The following is a 25,559-nucleotide window of genomic DNA, read 5'->3' on the forward strand; positions in this document are numbered from 1 at the left end:
GATATCTGAGCCACAAACCAATAAACTTCTCATAATTACATGCTCCCTTCCTCAAGGAAGGTTGGATGGCAACTGAGCCTCTGTGATACCATACAACCCATCCCCTTAGTTCTCCAGCCTATTCCACCAGTGACTCTGTAGCACTGCTTTTCCTCGAGCTTAACAATGGTTTGGAAATTGGGTAGAAATATCTTTATGTGGATTAATCATCATCGCTAAGTCTTATTAGAAGATTCATGGGAATGAATTCTTCTGATACTTTTTCAAAGTGATGAAATTCTGGAACACAGCAAATACATCCTCTATGCTAACTCTTGGGGCATTGGTCTCACCATGTTAGTGGCCAGGGCTTCCTGGATGACTCCCGATGACAGTGATGTCACCTGCTCCTCTTCCAGGTTTTGCTCGACTTCCCTGATGGACTGCAACAAGCTCTCCAGGCTTTCCTGGACACTCTGAGATTGGGCAATTGCCTTCTGCAGCAGAGCAGAGCGCTCAGCCAGGTTACTGGAGAGGCTCTGAAAATGGTTGAGTATGGAATCTGGAAAATGAGGGCCACAAGAAGAGTGTGGACACTATTTTTGTGTTGTGCTTTTAAAAAGAATGTATTTAAATTGCACATGTTAATTACAATAATAACAGACATTACAACAAAAAGAAAGAATAAGCTTCAAGTGAATTTATATTTGAGCCAAATTCACAACGCACTGTTTACTGAGCAACTGCTAAATGCCAGAAATTGTGCTGGATGCTGAGGACTGAAGACAATTAAGATGAGTCCTTGCCTTCTGCAAACTTAAGACCATAAAAGCAAGCATAGGCAGCAAAAGGCACATCACAATTAACCATAAAAATAAAATCGTAAGTACTATATTGATGGTAAGAGTAATGTACTAGAGAAGTCTGAAGGAAGAATAATTATTTCTTATCTTTTATTTCTTTTGGGGGTTGGAGGTGGTAGTCAGGACTTTACAAAGGAAGAAACCTCTCAGGTATAGCTAGAAGTTTGAGCAAGATTTCATCACGCATGCTAAGCACTCAATACATGTTAGCAGTTAAACCATAGGGAAAACTTCAGGGGTCAAGTAATGAAGAAATGGCAAGTTTACTTGGGAAAGGAAAGAAGCAGGGCATGGCTAGAAGGCAGAATGCCTGGGGAGAGGAGTTGAAACCAGATTGCAAAGGCGGTCAATGGTGCAGGGACAAAGCTCATTCGAGGGTGAGCTATTGCCGGTTGTATCCTCAGCCCCTTGTGGGCACCACAGATACTTGCACGATATAGTGTGATGTATTACAGAACAGCGGTACACACTAAGAATTAAGGGAGCACTCTTGTTATTGCTGCTTCATACCTGTAGTTTCTTGTACATGCTTGCGGTCTGGAGCTGGCTCTCCTTCAATTTCCATGAGGTCATGGGCTACTTTTTGGAGCTTTTCTACAGGTACTTGGTGCTCAGCTAATTCTTCCTGCAACTGCTGCTTGTCCATGAAAAAAGCCAAAAGTAAAACCTCTGAGTAATCAAAGCTGGTTCTAGGAACCGAGAGCTACTTAGCATGATGCTGCTGGAGCTATGAAGAATAATACTGTTTATCCATACCCACAGATGTTAGAATTAACTGTTTTAGGAACCAGATCTTGTCCGAGGCATCCCAACCACTGCCTTTAACCTATGAGAGTATTTGCTTTATCTTGTGGTAGGTGCTCCATCCCATGTGCTAGAACAGCCTGTGTCCCCGCCTACCTTTGCTGTTGCAAGCTGCTGTTGTAGGATCCCAGGGTCAGAGGCAACAGTATCCGAGAGGAGCTTCTCCACGTTGGCTTCACAAGCCTGCATCCAGGCCTGCAGGCTGTCAGCAGTGCTCTGGAACTGCTGATACCGGCCTAGGAGCATGTTCAGGTGAGAGCCCAATCGTGTACACTGTGTGGGAGAAAAAAAGGGAAAGCAGACTTATGCAAGGGCAGGCTCGAGGCAGCAGCTTTGTAGGTAGGCACAGTCCAAAGAAAAGCCTGGCTTTGTTAAAGGGATCTCACTAGAACTACAATTGAGGGTAGTTCTGGGGACTCCATGGACAGATAAGTAGCAACCATCTTCTACAAGTGGGGCCTCTGCTGTTTGATCCATACTATTCACCCCCAACTATATTATAGACCTGTGAAGATTTAGTGAGTTATATGATAAGCCACCAAAGAAATGCACACCAGGTTGCAGGCTAAGGCAGGGACTAGGAGGTACAAAAAGTGTTCCTTTTGGTGAGGTCAGAGATGTTGGCAAAATGCACAATACAAGTTAGAAGAACTGACTGGATTATACATCTTGGGAGCTAATGGGAATTCTCTGATAGGGAAGAAGGTAAGGATTTACCTAGATGCTCTGCCTAGGAATAAAGACTGTGTATGTGGTTCAAGTTTTCCTTGTACCATGTCTCCTGCGAGCCCACATCTGCTGATCAGGATACAGGAAGCAAGCACCTCCATCCACCTTCCCTACCAGAGCGAGACATGATACCCCTGATACTGCTGGGACCAGGCATTAGCCCATGGGCCTCCACATTCTGCATTTTTGCAGAGCTCATAAACACATTCTGCCTGTGGTCAATACACAAATCAGTTCACTCACTGTGTCCTGAGGTTCTTATTCTAAGCCCCAGAAACCATGCATAGTTATGTGAGGGCTGCTGTGATTGTTCCCCCAGAGGCCATCAGGAACTTCTTGGTACCTTTGAATGCAGAGCAGTGTATCTTTCTGTTGCATCCTTCAGTTTGCCCTTCACTAACATTCCAGTTGCTGATGCCCCTCTGCCTTCCTCAAAGCTGTTTTCTGTGTCTAAAACTTTCTGTCCGGAGATGGTCACAAATCGCAAGTCTCCTTTGTGGGAAATGACATCCTCCGAGAAGCTGCCCTGCCGCTTCAGCAGGGAGGGAAGGGCTTCGGGGCAGCTGCCTCCTTGATGCATGTTCTCCAGCTCTCTCTCAGACCGTTCTAGCCAGTTCTCAAACTCTTCATGGTCCTGCAGAAACTTCTGCAGCTCGTCCCGCAGTGTCTGCACCTGCTTCAGCTCCGCCTCCGACCGGGCCAGGGAAGAGGCATATTGGCCCTTTAGCTCTCCGAGCTTGTCCTCTAGCACCTGGCGTTCTTCGGGGGTGAGGTTGTGGCCATGCTGATCCAGGAAGGCCTGAGCAGACTGGGTGGCCAGGATGAAATTTTGCTGCTGAGACAGCAATTCTTGGTGATGGGCCTGGCAAAAAATCCCCCCAAGCAAAGGACAATCAGCAGGTACACCACAAAAATTTGGTTGTATCTACAGCTGGAAGTAGAGAAAGATCTCAATAGGCCACTTTTCCAGCTGCTCAAAAAACCACCAATATCTCTCACTCTCTAAGGATTATGCCATATACTAATTCCAGCTGAACTGACACATATAAGATCTTACATTTTTCAAAGAGATTTCACATGTATTATCTCAACTGATTTGGGACACAACCTGCAATGTAGGCAGACAATATAATATCTATATTAAACATATTAGGATAAGGGATACCAGAAAGATGTTATATGTCTTGATTAAGGTCACCCAGACAGTTAAGGGACAAACTGAGACTAGAATCTGGCTGTCTTTACTAAACCATCCTAAGCCTAAGGGAAGGTACAAATGGCCAGCTGATAACTACTCACATTAGTGGAAGGGGAAAGTAAGTTGGATAAGCCAGACATATGACAGTATAAAAACTGCAAATACTTAGCTGTGAAATATGTCACTTACATATCCATGAAGCCGGTCCCAACTAGAAAAGTTCTTGGAAAATTAATTCATTAAATAAACAATTTAAATTTTAGTGAGAATAAAATGTATTTCTGGATAGCATAAGTAATTTGTATTTCTTATTTGTATGTGCTATAGCTACATGGTTACACATGGACCTTTTTCTGTTTTGATGGGATTTAAGTTATTTTACGGAGTTGTGTTTGTTTTGTTTTGTTGTTTAAAATGTTCTTCCTGAGTCTATTAGACAACAGTGGGAGTTCAGCCAGTGTTCCTGCCTACCTATAGTTTATGCAACTACCTAGGATCAGGACAAGAGCCTAATTTTTTCTGGAATATTGTCCAGTTTCAACCTGTATCAGCAACCTGACAGTGTCAGCTTCCAACATCACCTCAGGGAAGCTGGGGTGACAAATATTTCCTTCTCAAGTAGATAGTAAGGGGCAGTACCATAGCTTGTCTGTACACCCCCCCAGATGTCCCCATTCTCATCCACCCATGAGTAAGGCAGTCTCTTTCCTGGGATGGAGATGCCCCTTGGTCAGGCTGACTGCTGCCAGCAACAAGTATCAGGACATTCCTTGTGACAGCAGACCCATTTCTGCTCTGTGCTGTTAAAAGACTGCCACAGCTTTGAGGGATACCCTACAATGGATCTCCAACCATAGAATAGCATGCAAGAGGTAAAAATCTTACTACTACCAAACACAGCAATGACTCGCAAAGGCCATTCAATAGAAGATTTCTAGCTAAGCCAAATTTTCTTTGCTATAAAGATATCACTACTAAAATAGGTAATCTATGTGTTTTCTGAGTTCCCTAAACATACTGTTTTTCAGTCATGCCTGCACATGCCCGTTAATATCCTAGGAGATGGTTCATCTGGTTGGTTCACTGGTTTAACTCCAGTGCCGGACATATAGCAGGTGCTCAATATTTGCTGAATAATGAATAAAGGAATAGAGATAAATAGGAATGGTTTCTTGAGAGCAACAGGCAACCACTAAAAGGGTTGATCAGGGATATAGCATTTTAGAGCAAGGATGGGAAAGGAGAGAGAAAGGAGCCCAGGATGATGTTTAGTTCAGACAATTACGTGGAAGTAGAGGAAGGAGAACACATCTGACTGGGGGAGGGGTGTTATAGGAAACAGGAGCTCCGTTTTTGAGGTTGAGCTGTTTGTGGTTCCAAGTTACAAATAGGCAGATGGATTTATGTACTGGTTTGAAGCCCAGCACAGGCATTTAGGCTGGAGACAAATACATACTGGAATTCACTAGTATAAATAATAAGTGAAGTGTCATGAGTGGATGAAATTACCCAAGGGAAGCATATTCTGAAAGATGAGAATAGGCTTAGGCAACAACCCGGAAGCACATCAGTATTTCACAAGTTGGCCAGAGGAAAGGAAAAGGGATTATTGGGGCAGAGTCCTGCTTTGGAAACCAAGGCACACAGTATTTCAGCGGTGTCAAAGCTGCTGAGGTATCAAAGAGGGCATGAACTGAGAAGTGCTCACTGAATTTACGGGCAAGGAGGTTATGGTGACTTGCCTGGGGTGGCAGAGAGCCCCTGGCATCGTGAGGACAAGCTAACATCCTCACCTTCATCTTCTCGCACTGCTTGTCCAGCTCTGCCAGGGCTTGGTTGACTGCCCTGTGGCCATCAGTGGTGTCCATGGCTCCTTTCCCCAGGCCAGCTCCTGACAGCTGCTCCATCTGTCTGCCAGTCGATCCCACCCCAGTCACCCAATCCAAGAGAGCATCAATCTTACTCCTGTTCTCGGCCAGTTCCTTTGCTGCTTTACTCTGAAAGCCATAGAAGGGGTTTAGTAAGAAGACCTTAGATACTCGGCTATACAAGAACAAATTAAGTAAAAGGTGAGACTTTTATGCTAAAGGAGAAGAGAAGCTCTAAGACTACGTATAAACAGTCGTGGCATCCACAAAAAAGAATGAGCATCTTCTAAATCTGTTGAAAAACAATTACTTACAACAATCTCTAGATTTTGTCTATATCTCACTGCTCAAAAGAAAAAAAAAGTGAGTAGGGGGCAGGGGTGGGTGGCAAATTTCAGGATTTAAAAGGGCTTTAATAGAGGATTTAATCCTGGCTTCCCAGCAAGGCTTCACAGAATCCTTTCTAGGTGTGTGGAAATGATAGCCTGGCTTGGTAGGGTCAGAAACAGCACAGTCACACTCATTACTTGCTGCCCTTCCCTAAGGGAAATGCAGACTACTCCCATCCTTTTTTCTGCCACACAGAGCACTGAGTTCTAAAATTTGCCTCTCAAATTCCATTATCTGACTGTTCAAGTATTTTAATTTATTAAACATTCATGTATTTCAGAATTCCCCTTCAGGTAACTTATTTCTCTTTTCCACATTCTCCACCTCCCCCATTAGTGTCAGAGTCCGCGGCCAGGCAAAGGATTTAATTCAATCTGCCGGTGCTGAGGGGGGTGCAGAGAGCCGTTGGAGACTTTACCTACTCCTAGACTTGTACCAGTGCCACAGTTTGCACTGAATCTATAGGGGCAGCCTGGGGATAGCTTGTGGCACACTAAGACCCCCCACCTACTTCCCCCTAGTGCTGTTGGATCATCAGTATAGACTCATGTTTGAAATATGCCATTTGCTCTTTCTTCCTCAGTGTACTACCCTTCTTCACTAAGTTCTTTCCAACATTTTTCAATTGGAGGACTGAGTACACAGATAGCAAAAAAAATCTGTTTCTCTGGGGGGTGGGGTAGGTGATATGAACTTCCTACCAACTATACTTGACTTAAAGTCCTTCAGGATGATTCTTATATAAATAAATCTTGACTGGGGTGCCTGGGTCAGGATCTCACAGTTCATGAATTCGAGCCCCACACTGGGCTCCATGCTGTCAGTGAGGAGCCTGCTTGGGATTCTCTCTCTCTCTGCTCTCCCAAGCTCTCACTCTCTCTCTCAAAACAAATAAATAAACTGTAAATACACACACACATACATACATATATGACTCACAGACCAACTCCAAAGTAACCCCTTTTCATAATTCTGTTCTCTGTAAGGCAATGAGTTTCCCCTCATTATATACCTTTTACTTATTTGCCAGGTACCAAAATTTTCATTTTTGAAAAATACCAAGTATCAAAGCAGTCTGGTTACCTTTTCAGTCTCCTGCTGTACGGCTGAAGTCACCACTTCTTCCAGCTCCTTCTGGGCCACCCGTGTCCGTTCCTGGAGAGCCTCATACTGTTCCTTAGCCTGATGAAGCTTCTCCCGAAGAGCTGTCAACTCGTGGGGGCTCAGCTTGGCCTGGTTCTCTTCCAGGAACCCTTCGATGTCTTTGACAACACTGGCAAATGAGGTGGCCCGATTCTGAATATCGTCCTGTAAATCCTTAACACACGAACACAGGGATGGTAGAGACTTCAGTGTTACTTCTTCTACGATTGCTAACAGTGCGAAGATGGAATGGCTAGCATGACACAGACCTGCATCAGATGTGTGTCCCTCACTATAATCTGCTTTAAGGTTTAGGTCTAAGCCAATGCAAATAATTTCTCAGATTTTTTTACTTAAGAAATTTTCTAATATTTATTAGAAATATTAAATATTAAATTAAATATTAAATATTTCTAATATTTAATTTTCTAAGCAAAATTTAAATTTCTAAGCAAACATTTGATGAAGACAAAAGAGGAGACTCCCCACAAACATGATGTTTATTTTGCAATGAGTTATCTTCAAAGAGATCATTCTTCTATAAACAGGAGTTGACAGTAGGATTCCAGCTGAATCAAGGCTTGGTTTCTCCCTTATACTTCCTTGGTTATCACTTCTTCTCCTTCTTCTTTTTTTAAAGTAATCTCTATTAGCCAACGTGGGCTTGAACTCACTACCGCAAAATCAAGAGTCACATGCTCTACCAACCGAGCCAGCCAGGTGCCCCATCACTCCTTATCCTTAATGTGGCCTTCGAGGCCCAGCAGGATGTGGATCCTGCCTCCCATCATTCACTAATCTTCCTTTTGCTCATTGCAGTCCAACCAAACTAGCTTCCTTTCAGTTCTTGAATACATTGTACTTGGCATAGTTTCCTCCTCCTTCCATGCCTCTGTGCGTTAACTCCTATATACCCTTTGCTTCTCAGTTTAAGTGACACTTTTTCAAACTAATCTTTTCTGACATCCTAGACAAGATTGGGTCTGGCTGTTATATATTCTTGTGTAACTTTTCCTTTATCCATATCATAGTTAATAACTACACGCTCGTTTTTATGATGATCTGTGTAATGTCTGTCTCTCCCATGAGACTGTAAGTTTCAGGAGAACAGGGAGGTTTACCATTATGTTGCCTGGTACATAGCAGGCCTTTATAAATATCTGTTGAAGGAATGAGAAGAATGAATTAACTCATACTGACCTTTAAGTCACTCTGGTTCTTCTGCAAAGCGGAGAGATCCTGCTGGGTGGCTCTACCTTGGTGGCCTGCCAATGTGCTTTCTGCCTGTCCTAGCCAGTTGCAAAGATCGTCCAGTTTCTGGTAACAGGTATTTTGTTGTTTCTGCAGGGTCTAATTAAAATGCAAAGGGGCCGAGAGATAATTAATAATTCTCATTTTTACAAATAGAAGATAACTCCCTGAAATATGGAACAGGAATGTTATATCTTAAGGATGGAAAAGTTGGTGAGAGACTAGAACAGGAAAAAGCACAGAAGTCATATTCTGAAAGCTCCCCTCATTTGGACAGTCTGTTGATCCAGGTCAATAGTTTGGATAATTTCAGGTGAGAATGCTCCCAGGTTTTGGTTGGGAGTTCCTTTGCCAGACTGCAGTTATCTGGATTATCCCTGGAAATGGAGAACAGAGAGTCCAGATGCTTCAAATTCATATTCATATCATGGTGATAATAGTAAATTAGTGGTTTTAATCAATTCCTCCACCAGAACTGGAAGATATGCTACATACAAAGTTAAAATATGGAAAATTAAAAGGACTGGATCAGGAAGAAAAAAAATCAAGGAACTGGATAATTCATAAGCTAACTGAGCTTCTTAATAATTGAGCTGACTTTATAAATTAAATGTCTCACGGATGTAGACACCCATTAAATGGAATGATTACATGCCTGGCATGAGGGGCTTGGCTATTTTGAGAAGAAAACTGCCCAAGAATAGCAACTTTCTCAGTCCTTTAGGTATCTACACTGATATCAAAGAGAAAAGCCAGGCCCCGGGGGAGGGAGGGAATATGTTTCTGTGCCTGATCCTTTCTCCAGATCTCATCTTGGCTGCATGACACTGAAGCACCTAATTGAGCCATTGAGCATGATGTGTTCTCCTGACCATCCTTCTGGAACCATTTTCCACCAATTTCTACCTTCTGATGGTGTTTTAGTCACCTGCACTTACAAACAGGTGCCCAAATTGGCCCTCTCTCCCCCTCTTTAGGACAAATAGAAGGGCTCTGGAAGAGAACTCCTAAGAGCTCTTCAGCTGTAAAACGGGATCTTCATGGGTTAGGATGGGTGCAGACTGAATCTGAAAAAAGCAAAGCAAACAAGTTAACACACGGACATACACATGCATTCAGGGCAAATATAGAGAGAAGCAGAGCATTTCTGACAATAACAAGGTTAATAAACATTGTGGAATCAATTATGTGCTCAGAGAGAATGTTCACATGCAGTCCTACCACCTGCTGCAGCTCTGCGGTCTATCCTGGATCCGGGCTATATCTTAAAGTGGCTCAGACCAATACTATTTCGTTAATTATCCACAAACTACACCATGCTATATAAGTTCCCAAGTGAGGATGTGGCAAATTTTCAGATTTGGAAAGTAACCTAAAGGGTTTCATTAGTATTTTATTTCAATTTCAATGCAGTTGGAGCAGGTAAGCAGTAATGGGGGACATACGGAACTGACCAACCTAATTTCCTCTAGGCCTAACTCAAAAGCTCAATTCGACTTTGCACGATATTTAATAAAGGCGACCCTGAGACAGATTGCTGGTGATAATGACATTCTAATAGCATCTTGCTGAATTCCAACTTACTTTTCAAACAGCAAAAATGGCATAAGCATCATTTTTGGTATTTTTAGGTTATGATGTCACCATTAATGCAATTATGTTGAGTTCTGCAAGAGGGTTATGTGTGGTAGGATGGTTTGTTTTCAAAATGTAACATCCTTGATTCTACACACTGTTTTCCATAATTGAATGAGCACTAGGCATTACAGTGTGAAGAAAGGTGCTAGAAAATAATAATTCTTTTTAAAGTGCTAAAAAGTTAATCTGATTCTGATAAAAATTTCTTTGTCAGCTGTTTGAAGGTGGTCAAGGAATACTACTGTCAATCATTTGAAAAGCCCCAGAATAAAACTCATTTCAAAACCATTCTTCTCAAGAGCTCAGAGTACCTAAATGTTCCTAATGGCCCTCAAAAGACTCCTGGGGGAGAAAGGAGGAGAAACTAGGGCTGGAGATTGAACTTCCATTTGAAAGTCAGAAACAATGAGGCACAGTGAGGGTAGAGTCTCACTAAAAAGAAAATACTTGCACATGCATACACAGGTAAACACATGTATTCTCTCACACGCACACATAAAACCAAAAACATGGCAAGAAAAACAGCCAGAATAGCTGCCTCCTAGACCAGAACCAAACTGGCCTGGAGGATGTGAAATTTCAAAATTGGCAAACGTAGGCTCCTAGAATTATGACGGATGGAGTCTGGCCAGAAATCTCAAAGACAGAGGATACCCCAAAAGACAAAATGAGCCCAGCCGCTGGTTCAGTCTGACCTTGACCTGGACTGCCTGCTCCATTTGTTGAAAACAGCCCTGCAAGGCATCCATCTGAGCTGTGGCCTGCTCCGCAAGGTCTTGGAAGGACCTCTGCAGTTCATTCAGAAGCCTCAGCATCTGTCGGTTCTGCTGAGGGGATAAGTCCTGGGCATGCTCCGAGATAAAGAACTGAATATCAAAAGCAAGAGCATCCAGCTGAGATTTCCTGTCAGCCATGGGCTGCTTCAAATCCTAAGAAAGGAAATGAAAGAAATAAAGTAAATAAAAATAAAACTTCTAATTCTCTATCAAAGTAGAATCTGTTGGTTTTAATCAGAGTCAACATTAAAGAGAGGTTAATTTAATAATCAATACTGATAATTTCTAGGGCCAAACCAGCATAGGAAATCTCTCTCACTTCTGCTCTCTCCAAACTCCTCATATCTTACAATTAGGTTTCCTTTACTGGACTTTGATTTCCAAATGCAGTAAGCTTTTAATTATTCATGTTAATATAATTATACTACTGTTCATCCCAGGTATCTAGAGACAACATTTTTTTTTTTTAATGTTTGGAGAATATATCATGAATTTCGGGTCTGAGATAGATCTAATTGTATTTTCTTAGATTCAAACATCTATTTGTATTTGTCCAGCAGTGAGTTACCGGGAGACCAGAAGTGAGAAAGTACTCAATTTGTCTGTGGTTCACTAAACCATGATTTTGACAGTAAACGATGTTGCTTATACATTTTAAAAAGTGTAAAAGACTACAGCGAGACCTTCTTATATAACAGTTCCATTGCTTCCTTAAAGCACTAAAACCTGCCTAAACACTAGCATTTATCTGTTTTCAGGCAATTAAAAGCATGCAAAATTTCCACAGACATTTAGTGATCATCAGCCGTGTAATACTGCAATAAAGACAATGAAGATATCTACACTTTGAAACTGAGTGTAGTCAGCAGTCCTGCAGAGCAGGCGGAAAGGACTTCTGGGTTATTTATCATTAAGCTAAGGATCTTTCTTCACCTGTGACAAATGGATTTGGGAAACTGTCATTAGGAAAACAAGACTTAGACCATGTTTGTCTTCCCATAAAGGCATGCATTAAGTTATAACTAGGGGAGGAAGCCAGTGCATGAGACACTCTGTGTATTTATACCATATACTATGTCACAGGATTTTTTTTCACTCTTTTTTTTTTTTTTTAATACTCCTGTTAGTGAACAGAGCAAGTCTGCAACTCACTCCCCTAATGATATATTTGGATAAAAGGGTATAAACAAAGATGGCAGGTCAATTCTTGCAAGACAAAAAGGGATGGGGTTGGAAACAAGAAGCCTGACCATGGATAAACTCTTAGGACTGGGGAAAAGGAACAAAAGGAGGGGATATCTTTAGTTCTGCTCTGACTTTAGAAATAATTTAAGGAGTGTGCTATCCATAGCAGAGGGAGGGTAAACCACTGTGAGTAATATCTGATATCATCTTGAGTATAACCAAAACAAAGAACAATGTTGGGAGGAAAAAAAACCAAAACACCTCAGTTCTTGTATATCTCAGTCTTTACCTTTCTCTCACTGACCTATAAAAAGAATCAGTTAATTTAAAGCTTAACAAGAAGAAAAGCATCAGTCTAGATCAGGGGTTGGCAATCAACAGCCCCCAGGCTAAATATGTCTGCCATCTGTTTTTGTAAATAAAGTTTTATTGTAACACATCCATGACCATTCATTTACGTACTGTCTACAGCTGCTTTCGTGTTTCAACAGCAAAAGTGAATGGCTGCTACAGAAAAGGTCCATTTGTATAAGACCAGCAAGGCCTAAAATATTTATTATCTGGCCCTTTTGTTTGCCAAGCCATGCTCTCAACCATGGATCAACAATTCTCCTGAAATTAGTGTGTGTAAAATTAGAAACAAGGGATGGGTACTAGACGCTCAGTTATCAAGACAAGATGAAGTTGATAATCACAGACCATTCTGTAGACTCTCCCTCACAGAATAGCTGAAAGGAGAAATAACCATAATGCCTGAGGTTCCAAGGGTATGAGAACCTAAAAGACTAAACACAACAGACTATTTCTAAAATGGAAAACCAGTCTTTCGTAGATAGATACTCGTTTGCCTGGCAGAAAAATAAAATTGACACAATTCAAAGGACAACTAAAACATGCTTGAGAATGGGTGGACAGTCTACCTCATACCGCTGGAGACAGTGATTCAGGCTGTCCGCATTGGTGTCATCGTTATATTCTTTGCTGTTCAGAATAAGATTGGTATTGCCAACCCAGTCTCTCAGATCTTGAAGTCTGCCGTCTAGCTGTTCACGCTGACTTAACACTTTAGTCTAAGAAATAAATGTCAAATTAGACTATAAAAATCTTTGAGCCATCCCAGACGTTGTGAGCCTTTGTGAATAAAAACAAGAAGCTACCTTCTGGACTTCCATAGCACTCTGGAGGTGGAATAGTCTGGAACTCCAGGTGTCACTCACAGAGCTGAGGGACTTTTGGAGATTCTTGGCATCCTTCTCTAGAGCCTTCAACAGTTGAGCAGGAACTTCTTGAGGCTGGCTGATGATAATCTGATTTACATGCTCTAGTTGCTGATGCACCAAGGTGGACAGATCCTTTAGCTCACTGTCTAATACCTGAGGGGATAAAGTGAGTTACCTCCAAAATTAAGGCTGGAACTCTTACTATTTAGGAATCAACTGTGGACATAGTTTTCTGTCACTTATGCCTGCACATGCTTTACAGCTTAGAAAAAGGTTTTATGTACATTCATTTGTTTGATTCCCACAATCACTAATTCTTGAGGTAGGCAGAGCAGATATTATTATCCCATATTTAGAGAAGAGATGCCTCAGCACTTGAAAATGTTATTTTTTTATTTTACTTTATTTTATTTTAGTCCAAGATCACCCAGCTGATAAGCAATGGACTCAGGACTTGGATTCAGGTTTCCTGACTCAGTGTAGTACACCTTCTGCTACAAGATGATGCCTCTTCAAGAGTGTCATTAGCCTCATATAAGGTGACACAAAATAAGTCTAATGAGGGGCACCCGGGTGGCTCAGTCAGTTAAGTACCGACTTCGGCTCAGGTCATGATCTCAGTTTGTGAGTTTGAGCCCCGCGTCGGGCTCTGTGCTGACAGCTCAGAGCCTGAAGCCTGCTTCAGATTCTGTTTCCTTCTCTCTCCCTGTCCTTTCCCCTGCTCCTGCTCTGTTTCTCTCTCAAAAATAAACAAACAAACAAGACAAATGAAAGAAGGACTCTTCCACTCCAAATTCCAAGGGGGCAGAACCAAAAAATATAAAATATCCCAACCCAGCCTTCCCACTCAGCCAGTCTACAATATTCTGATCCTCAGCAAAAAAGCCAGAAATAAGCTGTGGAAAAGCTTAGTGGTTCTGGGCACTGTCCTCACCTGCTCTTCAGCCACCCTATGCAAGACCATACTCTGGATATTGAGAGAACTGCTCAGCTTCTACAGTCTGTCCTTGTTGTGACTCCAATCCTATGGCAAGTCTTAACCTCCAGGTTTCCCCATCTCAAAACTGTCTAATTATGTCCTCAGGAATCTCATGCCATCAATTATTACTTCTCTCCCCTAACGAGTTCTCCTTTTCTATTGGTTCTTTCTCTTGGCCCCCAAATCCACTCAAAACATTCCTCTTTCAGCGTACCCCCTACAGCTAGTGCCCTACCTCTCTCCTCACCTGCACTACCAAACTTCTGGAAAGAACGATTTACATTAATTGCTCCCACCTTCCAACCTCCCATTTGTTCTCATGGCAACCTTGTTTATATCCTGCGATCTTACACTGTTCTTATCAAGGTCATCAATGACTCTCTGGCACTAAATCTCCCTTTCAGTCCTCACTGTACTTAGTCCCCCTCCTGTATTTCCTCCTTCCGTAACTCCTCCCTCGAGTCTCTTCTGCTTTGGTTTCTGGGAGACCAGTGTTTCCTGGTGTTCTCCAGAGATCTCCAGTTCTACTTTTTCAATTTTTTTTTTTTTTTTTTTTTTTTTTTCCTTTAAATGGTTAGTATTTTTGAACATGTTTTTCCTCCTGAAGAGTCTCTATTTTCCCAAGCTGGTGGGCCTGGGGGAAGTCTCTGGGAACCCACCTTGGCCTGACACAGCAGATCCTGTAGCTCTGCCAGGTTTAGGTCCAGAGGTTGAATCTGTTTGGTCCTCATTTCAATGTCTCGTAATAGAGACAGATAAGATACCAGCTTCTCATCATGTTCTAGGCAGAGTTGCCGGTTAAATACATTCTGTGGAACCAAAAAGAAAACTCACTCAGATCTGACATCCTCCTTTAAATATGCTTTTAAAAGTAGTTTGGGTCTTACCAGTAGACAAAATAGAATTTTTACTACACATAGGGTGGGATGAAATAAAACATGTTGCCTTCAACTGTCAGACAAAAGAGTGATTTTATTAATTTCTTTGGGGAGGAGAGACTCATAGTTATCAATATAGCATCATTTTAGTGAAACTTCCAAAAGCTATTCTGATTTCAGATAACATTGCTCCAATATTTCATATTAGTTCCAATGTTGGTTTCTAAATTAAAACCCTTACGATTTTCGGAAAGACATGCTGCCTATTTTTGAACAGCTATATAACAAACAGATGATGATAAATTAAGTTATACCTTACAGAATCATCTAGTCCCCTGAAGCTGTATGCATGCACACAATTATACATATGTAAACTCAATATCCAGTCAAGAGTTTTAGCATTAAATTAGTTATATCTAAAATACACACACACACACACACACACACACACACACACACACACACACACAGGGGTGCCTGGGTGGTTCAACTGCTTAAGCATCCAACTCTTGGTTTCGGCTCTGGACATCATCTCATGGTTCGTGGATTCAAGCCCTGCATCGGGCTCTGGGCTGATGGCATGGAGCCTGCTTGGGATTCTCTGTCTCTCCCTCTCTCTGCCCCTCCCCTGCTCACTTGCTCTCTCTCTCAAAATAAATAAACTTTTTTTTAAATAAAATAAAATAAAATAAAATAAAATAAAATAAAATAAAATAAAATAAAATAAAATACGTATATACAAACACACCATTGGCAAACTTACTTTAGTTGCTCGGAAGGGCTCTGGGTTTACACCTTCATGTCCCTTTCCCCCAGGTGTAGTCGTGAAAGCAGTCTGTTCACCGCCAGGGCTTTCTGTGAGCTCTTCTTGTGGGGTCCTCTCATCCATCTTCATTGTAGGGTATATGAGCGGCACTGGATTTTCTTCACTGGTCTCTGCAATAATTGAACTAATGGTGGCATCTTGTTGCCCTGTCCTCTCTTTTTGAGACACATCTTTGAAGAGTTTCTCTGGAAGAAGGGACACTAAGACTCTGGGATTGCCCTGAGTCACTATGCCCTCAAAAGATGCTGCCTCTACATCTGTAACTGTAGGGCTGGACATTTCTAGAAATTTCTCTCCAGTTATTTCCTGAGTTGTTACTATTTTAGATGCAAGAATTCCACAGATTTCATTATCACTTTTGCTGTCTTGATGATAAAAGTCCTTTTTGTCTGAGACTTCCAGATAGCTGACTTCTTTTGGGTCTACTCTAGAAACTGTACTTTCTTCCAGTTTAAGAGTTCTTGTTGAGTCAGAAGGTACTTCTTGGTATGATCTTTCTTTATATCCATTAGATGAGCGAATCAGATCTTTGGTTTCTTTGGTTTTAAAAGTAACACAGGAATCTTGGTAATCATTGGTCTCTGGTCTGATGGTTCCCTGGAGAGGCTTGTTTGTTTCAGAAATTTGGGATCTGCCTGCAACTTGGGTCTTTCCAACTAATTCCTGATAGTGTAATCCTTTAGGTCCTGGGGTCATAGAAGAGAATGGTTCACTCTGGGCCCCACAAGTAATTTGAGAAAAATTTTCTTCTGCTTTTAAAGTTAGGCAGAGGTTTAAATTTTTTACTTCTCCTTCACTAACTTGATTGGGTTTGAAGAATGTTAAAGCATCCTGATTTACAGAAATTCCTTTGGGTATCATTTGGGAAGAGTTTTCATCTTTACAAATAACAGAAAATTCCAGCTCTCTACCAGCTTCTTTTTCACTAATGGCTATTTCCACAGGTAGATTCTCTACGGTGGATCCCTGGTCAGCTGTAACAATGGTTTCTTGATTCAACTTTTCTTTGGAAAGAACTGGTTTGTGTGTTTCAACACTTTCTTCTAGATTCATCTCCCTCTCCTTCCTCTTACTTTTCTCTCTGCTATTCATTGATTTCTGCATAACCTGCTCACTCAGCAATCTGCCTGAAGTTTCATAATCTGATTCCTGTACTTCTGAAATAATTCTTTCTTGGTTTTCCCTTATCTCTTTAGAATCTGGACCTGATGTAGACCATTTCATATGGGAAGTAATTTCTATTTGGGCTCCTACTGTTTCCTGCTCTTCATTTGTGTTTTTTTCCACATCATTACTAGCCACCTCTTTGAATTTAAAATCATGAGCTTCTGAGCGAGAGAGTGTCGCTGAACCTTGGCCCAACAATGTACCTTTATGATCGCCAGGACTTATGATACCGACAGATTCTTCAGCATCTGGAGAAACTCTCTTTTTATCTTGATCCTTGCACTCCATTTCCTGTAATGAAATTTCCATGCTCTTTTTGGCCTGCCCCCCATCAGAAACTCTTGTCTGAACCTTTCCTTGTACAGTCTGACTTGCAATCTGAAATAATTTCTCACTTGCTCCTTTACCACAACTCATTCCAGCAGTCTGATTACATACAACTAACATTTCCTTTCTTAGAAATTCCTTCTCTATTTCACGTACTTCAATCCCATCTTGCTTCTCAATCTGAGCCCCATGATTGCAGGACTCTAAAGGATCTACCTGGATCATAGCTGCCAGTTCAGGACTGATCAATCTTTTCTCAACAGCTTCCTTTAAAGTCACTCTCTGATCATTAAATATGTCAACAATTCCTCCATTTAACACCTGATGAGATGCAATAATTTTAACCATGTTTTCATCCACTAATTTCTGTTCTAAGGCTGATGCCAATGTCAGTCTTTTTCCTGTGGCAGTATCTATTATCCCCCCAGTATTTGCTTGAGCTTCCAAAACCTTCAGTGTAGATACAAAGTCCACTTTTCCAAGCTGAGTTGCTTGAGACAATGTAAGCACTTTGTCACTTGCTCCATCTTTAATGTCTGAGAAGGGAATTACTTCTAGATATCTCTGTCCAGATTCAATATCAATCTTACATTTCTTTACTAATTCTGAATAGGGAACAATTCTGTAATTCTCAGGATCTACAATCCCATGCATCATTCCTGAAGACAATATTGCTTCATTAGTTAACAGTCCTTCTTTTTCAGCTTCTGCCAAGGCCAATCTCTGGCCAGAAATGTGACCTACAAAGCTTCCAGGCAAAGCCTGAATTTCTTGGATTTCTCTTTTCAAGTCTGGGTTAACAAGTTCTAATTTTATGGCTTCAGAAAGGGAAATAGTTTCCTTGGTTTCAGGATGAAAAAAGCGATGGAGGCTTAAGTTCTCAACTTTTCTGAGTTGCTTGGCTAAATCTTCATCAATGATGCCATGTTCAAAGGCATTATCAACAGAAAGTCTCATCCCAGATGTATGGTGAATGATACCTCCATCCGCCACCTGCTTGGTCAACAACTGAACAGCCTCCTCTCTCTCCAGAAGTCCTCTGTCAATGGACTGCATGACTGTTAAAGGAGCTTTGCTCTCAGGGTCTAGAATTCCAGTTGTTTCCATTTGTAAGCTAATAAATCTCTCCCTGACTGTTTTCTCAGCATCTCTGCCTTTGGAAGCTTTCTCCAGATTTATAAGCTCTGTCTCATCAGCACTGTCCACCAAGCCAAGATTTGAGGCCAAAGTTACTGAAACTTTTTTGCTTCGTTTCAGGTCAACAATGCCACCAGTCACCACCTGCCCCTCTAAAATTCTCAAGGCTGTTTGTGTGTCAAGAAGTCCCATTGCAACTGCTTCCCTCACAGAGCACAGTGTGTGGCTACGGGGGTCTAAGACTCCACTTATAGCTTTGTCCGCCCTGAGGACATTATGTAATAGTTTCTCATCCATCAGACCTTCATCGATGACTTCTTCAGTAGTCAAAGACTCGCAGGTCTGAGAGTCAAAGAAGCCACGAAACATGTTCAGCTTTCCCATTAGTTTGACGGCAGTGTGGCTGGGCACAATACCTTGGGCTATTGCCTCATTTAATAAGAGCTTCTGACCTGTTTGTCCGTGAATGATACCACCATCTAGTAATTGTGCAGATAACGTATTTAAGGTAGCTTCCGGGAGCAATTCTGAAGGATGACTGCATGGCAGGGAGGTTTCATGACCATGATCTTCTGCATCTGTTTTTTCTAATGTCATCGTACTACCGCCTGCAATGTTGTGTCCTTCTGGATTATGTTTATGGTCATCCCTATCCAAAAATGTTTTATTTAAGGTTTTCTGTTTATCTAGAGTATGAATATTCATGTCATCTTCAGACTTTAGCTCTGATTCTAAGTCTAGAGTTTTCTTTATCTGAAATTGTGGCTTTTTGCTTTGGGGTTTTAGGAGTAGCCTCCCAGTTTCACCTGGAATTTCAGTGTCAAGTGTGTTTGCTTGTTCTGTCTGACACAGAAAGGAAGCCTTTCTGGAATTCTGCCATTCTTCCTTCGGTGTCTCGACAGAGAAAGGCTCTTTGCCTACCGCCAAGGTCACAGCTTCAGCTTCCTCAGTGGGTACTGTAAGGAGAAATCTCCTGCTAACATTTTCTCTGGTAGACATTCCTGCTAGTTCTTCCTTTTTGGTACCTAGCAATTGTCCTTTTAACTCTGATTGGACTTTATCTAGGACCATCAAAGAATCAACATTTGGATTTCTCACTTTTTGTTCCCCCACAAACAGGTCCCTTTCAGAGTTCTCTACTGAGGAACCTTCAGTTTCCATTGTGGTCCTTTTGCCTTTTGCTTCATTGCAAACTGCCTGAGTGGGATAGTCTTTGTTCTGAGAAGAAATCTGGAGCTCACGTGGCTTCACACTCAGTCCATCAGAGAACGTTTCTGTGGTTTTGACATTCACCAATTCTTGTAATCCCTTGGGACTTTCTAGTCTCTGATGCCCAATTTCAAACACTTCTGGAGGACTTGCTTGATATTCTCCTCTTGCTGTCAGTGTCTCTAACAGCTCGTCATCTACCAGGAGCAGCCTCTGTCCATCCTGCACATTAATATAGCTGTGAGTCATCAGCTGAAACAACAGCTTCTCACCATGGCTTACTACGCCCTCAGTTTGGCACCTGCTGTGTGGTAGACCTACTGCTCCAGGATTAATGTTCAATTTGGTTCGTTCTGAATAATCTGCTAATTGCATGTGGGGCATCACATCAGGTATGCAAACAGATTTTAAGTTATTGACAAGATCTTTGTCCAACATACCATCTTCTACTGCTTTTCTCCAGGACCAAACCTCTGTGCTTGCTGGCAGAAACAGAGCTTTAATATGTTGTCGGCCACTAAGAATTTTGTGAGCTAGTTCAGTAGACACAATACCTTGTTCCAGGGCATCTGTGATTGGGAGGATCTCTCCAGATTCAGGCCACAGCAACCCCATGAATGACCAAAGGGACTCCAGAATCACAAGAGCAATCTTAGCAGCTACTAGATCATTGCTCACTGCTTCATCTATTGTCAGCCTATGCCCAGTGATGGTGTCTATGATACCTCCTGTCTGAAGCTGCCTTATGAGAATAGCACAGGCCATATCTTGGTCAATCAAATTATGTCTTACAGCCTCTTCTACAGTAAGTCTGTGTCCTGTTCTTGGATCTACTATGCCACCAGCAAAAAGCTGAGCTTCCAGCAGCCGGACAGTGACCTGCCTATCTATTAGGCCTTCCTGAACTGCACGAAAAACACTAACCTTCCGGCCTGATTTTAGGCTCACCATTCCCCCTGCCAGTTGTTTGACGGGGAGCAGTTTCAACCCTGATTCCTGGTGGACAATACATCTCTGCGTCAGATCTAGCAAACTGATTTTCTCAGCTGTGTTGGGGTCTATCAAATTCTTGGATGATTTCAAGTAAGACTCTAACACTGAGTGAAGCCTTGCAGAAATAAGGCCTTGGTGAAAAGCCTCCTCTAGGTTGACGCAGCCCTCGTTAGGAGGGAAACTGAAACCTCCAGTTGCCAGGTGAGCTTCCAACACTTTTAGTCCAATTCTCTCACTGATTATTTTCTTTTCAATTGCTTCCACCACGGAAGGAAGGCCTTTGCTCTCAGTAAGCCTGCTTATTAAGGACAGGGCATCCTGTAGCTCCCACAGCTGCTGGTACACCTGGGGATTAATGAGGTTTCTGGCTAGACCCTCTTCCAGAGAGAGCTTTTCACTGGTCTCAGGGGCAATGAGGCCAGACATGATAACCTGGGATTCCAGGAGCACAAGGCCTGTGTCTTGGTCAATGAGGCCCTTTTGCATGGCTTTGAAGATGGGAAATATCTCCACTGTGCCTAGGTCAATCACCCCAGCAACAGCTCTGCAGCCCTAAAAGGAAAACGAAAAAGAAAACTGAATCAGAGAAGCATGCCTGGTGAAAGCATTCCTTCAAAGAACTATAGTCTATCAAATTCTGACCACAAGAAAAACCCAGCCTGGAATGAGCCCCAATGTGTAGGAAACACTGAAGCCTGGCACCGTTAATACTAAAAAAGAGTTTTTCTAAACTGCAGAATGTTGAATGTGGCTGGAAGTTCACAGATTACTTGACAGATGCTGGCATTAAGCATATCTGAGTGACAAGCTCTACAAAGTAGCAAGCGGTGAAGGTGAAAGGTCAGCTCTAAGACTAAATCACCACAAAGGTTCTTCCAGAAATCTACCAGTTCCTCAAAAGTGAAAAGTCAACCCTATAAAACAGCTTCTCAGTGTTGTAACCTGTGCAGAAGATCCTGAAGTAGGATGTCTCTGCCAATGAGTTCGGCAGGACCAATCCACAGGATTAGAAGAGTCAAGCAGCCCAATGGCCACATGACATGTGTGCAGCTCTGTAAACAGCCCAACGTGTACCACTCAAGCAGCTGTTCCACAACTGGGGCAGTCTCATGCAGTGGCCACTGTAAGTATCTCCCAAGGCAATGGCTCTTGGTTAAATTAGTTCTGGGAATCAGAAGTAGCAAGTCAAGGAAGGAACAGACTGGGGACCTTTGCCTCTAACCACTAGGAACTTTTCTTCTGGTCCAGGCTAAAATGGGTAGTACAGCCTCCAAGATACACCTACAATTTGTTGGGCACTTAATATATTTATTGAGCACTGATATTTACTTCTCACAACAATCCTATGAAAACAGTTATTTTAATCTTTAGTTTCCAGATGAGAAAATGAGGCACAGCGAAGTTATTAAGTAACTTGTCCAAGATCACAAAACAAGTGAGATTCAGAGTCAAATCAAGGCCTGACTCTAAGTCTCATGCTATTAAATTGCCTCCTCTATCAGACCCAGAAGAGCATGAAGGAAAGGCACAGTAGACTGCATCACACTCAGGAGTTAGGTCCTACGTCCAGTAAAGCAAGAAAATCTACACATTGCCAAAGTTACCCTTCCCAAAAAGCCTAAAAATGGCTCCTTCCTGTTTGAAAGCCTTTTATCACAGAATGATGGTATTCAGAAATTTAATCGTTTAACAGGTGCCTGGGTGGTTCAGTCAGTTAAGCGTCCAAGTCTTGATTTCAGCTCAGGTCATGATCTCATGGTTCATGAGATCAAACCCTGTGTCAGGCTCCACGCTCCAACATGGAGACTGCTTGGGATACTCTCTCTGCCCCGCCCCTGCTCATGCTTGCTCTGTCTCAAAATAATTAAACTTAAAAAAATAAAAAAGATTAAATCATTCAAGTGTTTTGTCACTTACTTTTATTACTTTCAACTTTCTACCTCTTCTTGTTTATGTTCATTATCTTTGTTTCCTATAGATGATTTTGTCTGCCCCCTTCAGTCAGTATTACTTTCTGATCCTCGTTTAACTCTTGAACTAATCCATGGAGGATTTATCCATGGAGGATGTTGTTGAAGCAACTGCCAATCACTTCTCTGCCTCCTAAATAATGCATTCCATTCTGTCTCAGGGAGAGTAAACTCTGTAAGAGCAGGTATCTGCCCATTCAGTGTCTAAGAACAGTACTGGCAGTTCAAGAAACATTTGTTGAATTAATGAATAAATTGGTAACCAGTAAGGAAATCCTTAAAATCTTTAAACTACTTGCCCCCAGATTTTAAAGGCATGCACTGAGAATTTCAAATTCAATTAGTTGCACAGTATAAGAGACAAAGAATGGAGAGCAAATGAGGGAACACATTTGGTTCACATCCCTAATCTCACTGTATTTATTCAAATAATGGACTAACACATAGAATTCTCACCACTACTTAAAATATTATGTGTTGTTCCCCATCCTCCTTCTGTGTTCTGAACCTAGAAAGTAGTTCCACTTGTATGACGCAAATGTATATTATATGCATTTACCAGGTATTTGTTCTGTAGAGACTGAAGGGAAAATCGCACTAGCATAGGACTCTTTGAGATACATGAAAAATTCCTTTTATAAAATCCACGTAAAGACTGTTCAGAAGCAGACAAGATGACAAAGGAAAAAATTCTTTTGAGAACTTCTAATTTCTTCTGTGAGATTCCTCAAATACTGATATTGAAGAAAAACCTGGAGTCTAGCCAATTGCTAGACAAAGAGAAAAGACTACAGGCTGTTCCTTCCAATACTCTCAGGATTGAAGGACAGGCAAGAAGCACCGAGCCGGGCAATAATCCAGAGAAATCCAGTTCAGCCCCACCAAACAAGGGCATTCTGACCTAAACAAGCAGAGAAAGACAGACGGAGAGGAGGAAAGGAAACGTAAAAGGCTTCTACTTACCAGAGTCGCAGCACGCCTTGGGCAGATAGAGAGAGAGCCTTACGGAGCAGCTCAGCCGCATCGCACACACAGTGTAAGCTTGGGGTTAGCGTCCAGCATGCGACTGTTTGTTTTTTTGTAAAAAAGAACCCCAAACAGGTCGTCCTCTTTTTCCCTTTTGTGCATTTGTGCTTAAACTCCAAAGGGTTAGTGAAACTTGTAAGCAAGGATGTCAGTTAATCAGAACAATACTTCACATGAAACACACAAACAGTAACAGGGGACACATCATGCTCAATGTAGTGGTGCTCAGCAGCTTGTCTTTCTTTCTTTCCCCCCCCCCCCCTTTTTTAACCTTTCAAAATGAGAACTGGGTGTTCTCAGCAAGCAATTGTTAAAACTTTTCACATACTCCCTTATATGGTGAAGCAATAAGCCATTAGAAGTGGGCTACCTTACATAAGGATGCTAAACCAGCATATTCTTTCTGGAAAACTACTCTCAAACAAATCATAGCTGGTTCTGTCTTGTGATCTTTATAACTCTAGCTCCTGATGCACCAATTTCATACCCAAGGACCAGAGTCAAAGCATGTTTTGTCTGAATATCATTTTGAGCATCATCGAGACCAAATCTGACAACCACATGAGCTTAAATTTTGACCTGCCCCACATAATTTGGCCATTGCTTCACAACATAGGAAATAAGCAGGCAAACACATATATATCCCAGAGACACATGTATATAATATGGTAAGTTTACATATACACACAAAAATCCAGGAAGAACTCAGGACAACCAGCAGGAACTTGACAATTTTCCTATGGTCTGGGAAGGGAACATGAGTGGGAACTGGTAAAGATGTCACACTATGGAATGACCATGGGTGAGGGGAACCAGCGTCTCAGTCAGTACAACCAATCCACCAGTTTGCTTGGAAAATGAACATTTCTCACTTATTTAGTAGCCATGAAAAAAAATATGGAGGAAGAAGGACATGGCTTTTTCTTCCCAATATTCAGAACTTCTGGCTGTCAACTTTTGAATGACAACGCCATGAAGGAGTAATCTTGCTGCCCTGTGATCAGATATAAGATTTATATTCTCTTCAATTGCGGTCTGCCATAAAATGGCAGAAACAGAAACTGTAAATCAGGTCTACAGCGTTGGCCATAAGTGCCTTCTAGTGTTCTTGACTGACCAATACATCATGGAACCCCAGTAAAGAAACACAAGACAAATGGCTGCTATGGTGAGGTTAAAAATTAAGTCACATTGGTCATGGAAAGCTAGTGAACATGATTCTCAATCAGCAAAGCTGCTTTCATACCATTCAAAAGGTACCTTTCCTATTTGGAGAGAGAAACTAAATGTACCTTTTGTTCTGTCTGTTGGGCCAACTGGCTCTGAAGTTGCTGAAGCTGGTTTGCTGAACCATCACAAAGGTCATGGTAAGCCTTATTTAGGGCATTTAATTGTTCAGATATTTGTTCCTTCTCTTTTTCTGAGAGCCTAGAAGATGAAACATTGAAGCTCTTTTAGGGAAAAACGTTCTCTTCTAAGAATAAAATATTTTAAACAGACAAAAGAGAAAATAACCTCTCATTTACCTATTACCCAACTATCCACCTTTGCCAAGTTTTAGTACCGTACCAGATTTACTTTAGATCTTTTTCATGGAAATAAGACATTACGGATATATTCAAAGTCCCATGTACATTTGTCACCAACCCTGTTCTTTTACCTTTCTCCCTAGAGGTAATCACAATCTTGGATTTGGTGAATTTTGCAACTACCCATCAATTTATTGAGATTTCCTAAGCCCTCCTTAACTCTCCCACTTTTTTCTTAATCTATCATTCCTCCCTACGATCTTCAGTATCTTCTTTTTGTAGTCCAGACCCCACAGTCCATAGTCTCTATTAGCTCCCCGTTATTAGCCTTGCACTCTGTCCTTGCTAATCTGATGAAACTCCTGCCCCAGATCAATAGAATCACTGGACTTCTCTGCTCCTGCCTGCAGGCTAAGTATATCCTGTGTGTGTGTGTGTGTGTGTGTGTGTGTGTGTGTGTGTGTGTGTGTGTGT

General features: G+C 41.8%; 1 protein-coding gene across 14 annotated transcripts in view; it reads right to left on the bottom strand.

The window, feature by feature from the left end:
* Nucleotides 1-25,559, bottom strand: part of MACF1 (microtubule actin crosslinking factor 1) — a 330,452-nt gene that overhangs the window by 99,283 nt on the left and 205,610 nt on the right. For 9 of the 14 annotated variants that reach the window (XM_049617430.1, XM_049617434.1, XM_049617429.1 and 6 more), the window contains exons 35-47: nt 24,849-24,984; nt 15,665-21,112; nt 14,683-14,832; nt 12,982-13,197; nt 12,745-12,894; nt 10,559-10,792; nt 8,175-8,324; nt 6,915-7,148; nt 5,367-5,570; nt 2,719-3,237; nt 1,743-1,919; nt 1,353-1,476; nt 333-541 (exon numbers count right to left, since the gene is read on the bottom strand). In XM_049617430.1, the coding sequence (XP_049473387.1) occupies nt 333-541; nt 1,353-1,476; nt 1,743-1,919; nt 2,719-3,237; nt 5,367-5,570; nt 6,915-7,148; nt 8,175-8,324; nt 10,559-10,792; nt 12,745-12,894; nt 12,982-13,197; nt 14,683-14,832; nt 15,665-21,112; nt 24,849-24,984 (7,951 nt within the window). The remainder of the gene's footprint in view (nt 1-332; nt 542-1,352; nt 1,477-1,742; nt 1,920-2,718; nt 3,238-5,366; nt 5,571-6,914; nt 7,149-8,174; nt 8,325-10,558; nt 10,793-12,744; nt 12,895-12,981; nt 13,198-14,682; nt 14,833-15,664; nt 21,113-24,848; nt 24,985-25,559) is intronic. The other 5 variants (XM_049617441.1, XM_049617439.1, XM_049617440.1 and 2 more) reach the window with 1 other exon arrangement.

Source organism: Panthera uncia, assembly GCF_023721935.1.
Source record: "Panthera uncia isolate 11264 chromosome C1 unlocalized genomic scaffold, Puncia_PCG_1.0 HiC_scaffold_4, whole genome shotgun sequence".
Taxonomy (NCBI): Eukaryota; Metazoa; Chordata; class Mammalia; order Carnivora; family Felidae; genus Panthera; species Panthera uncia.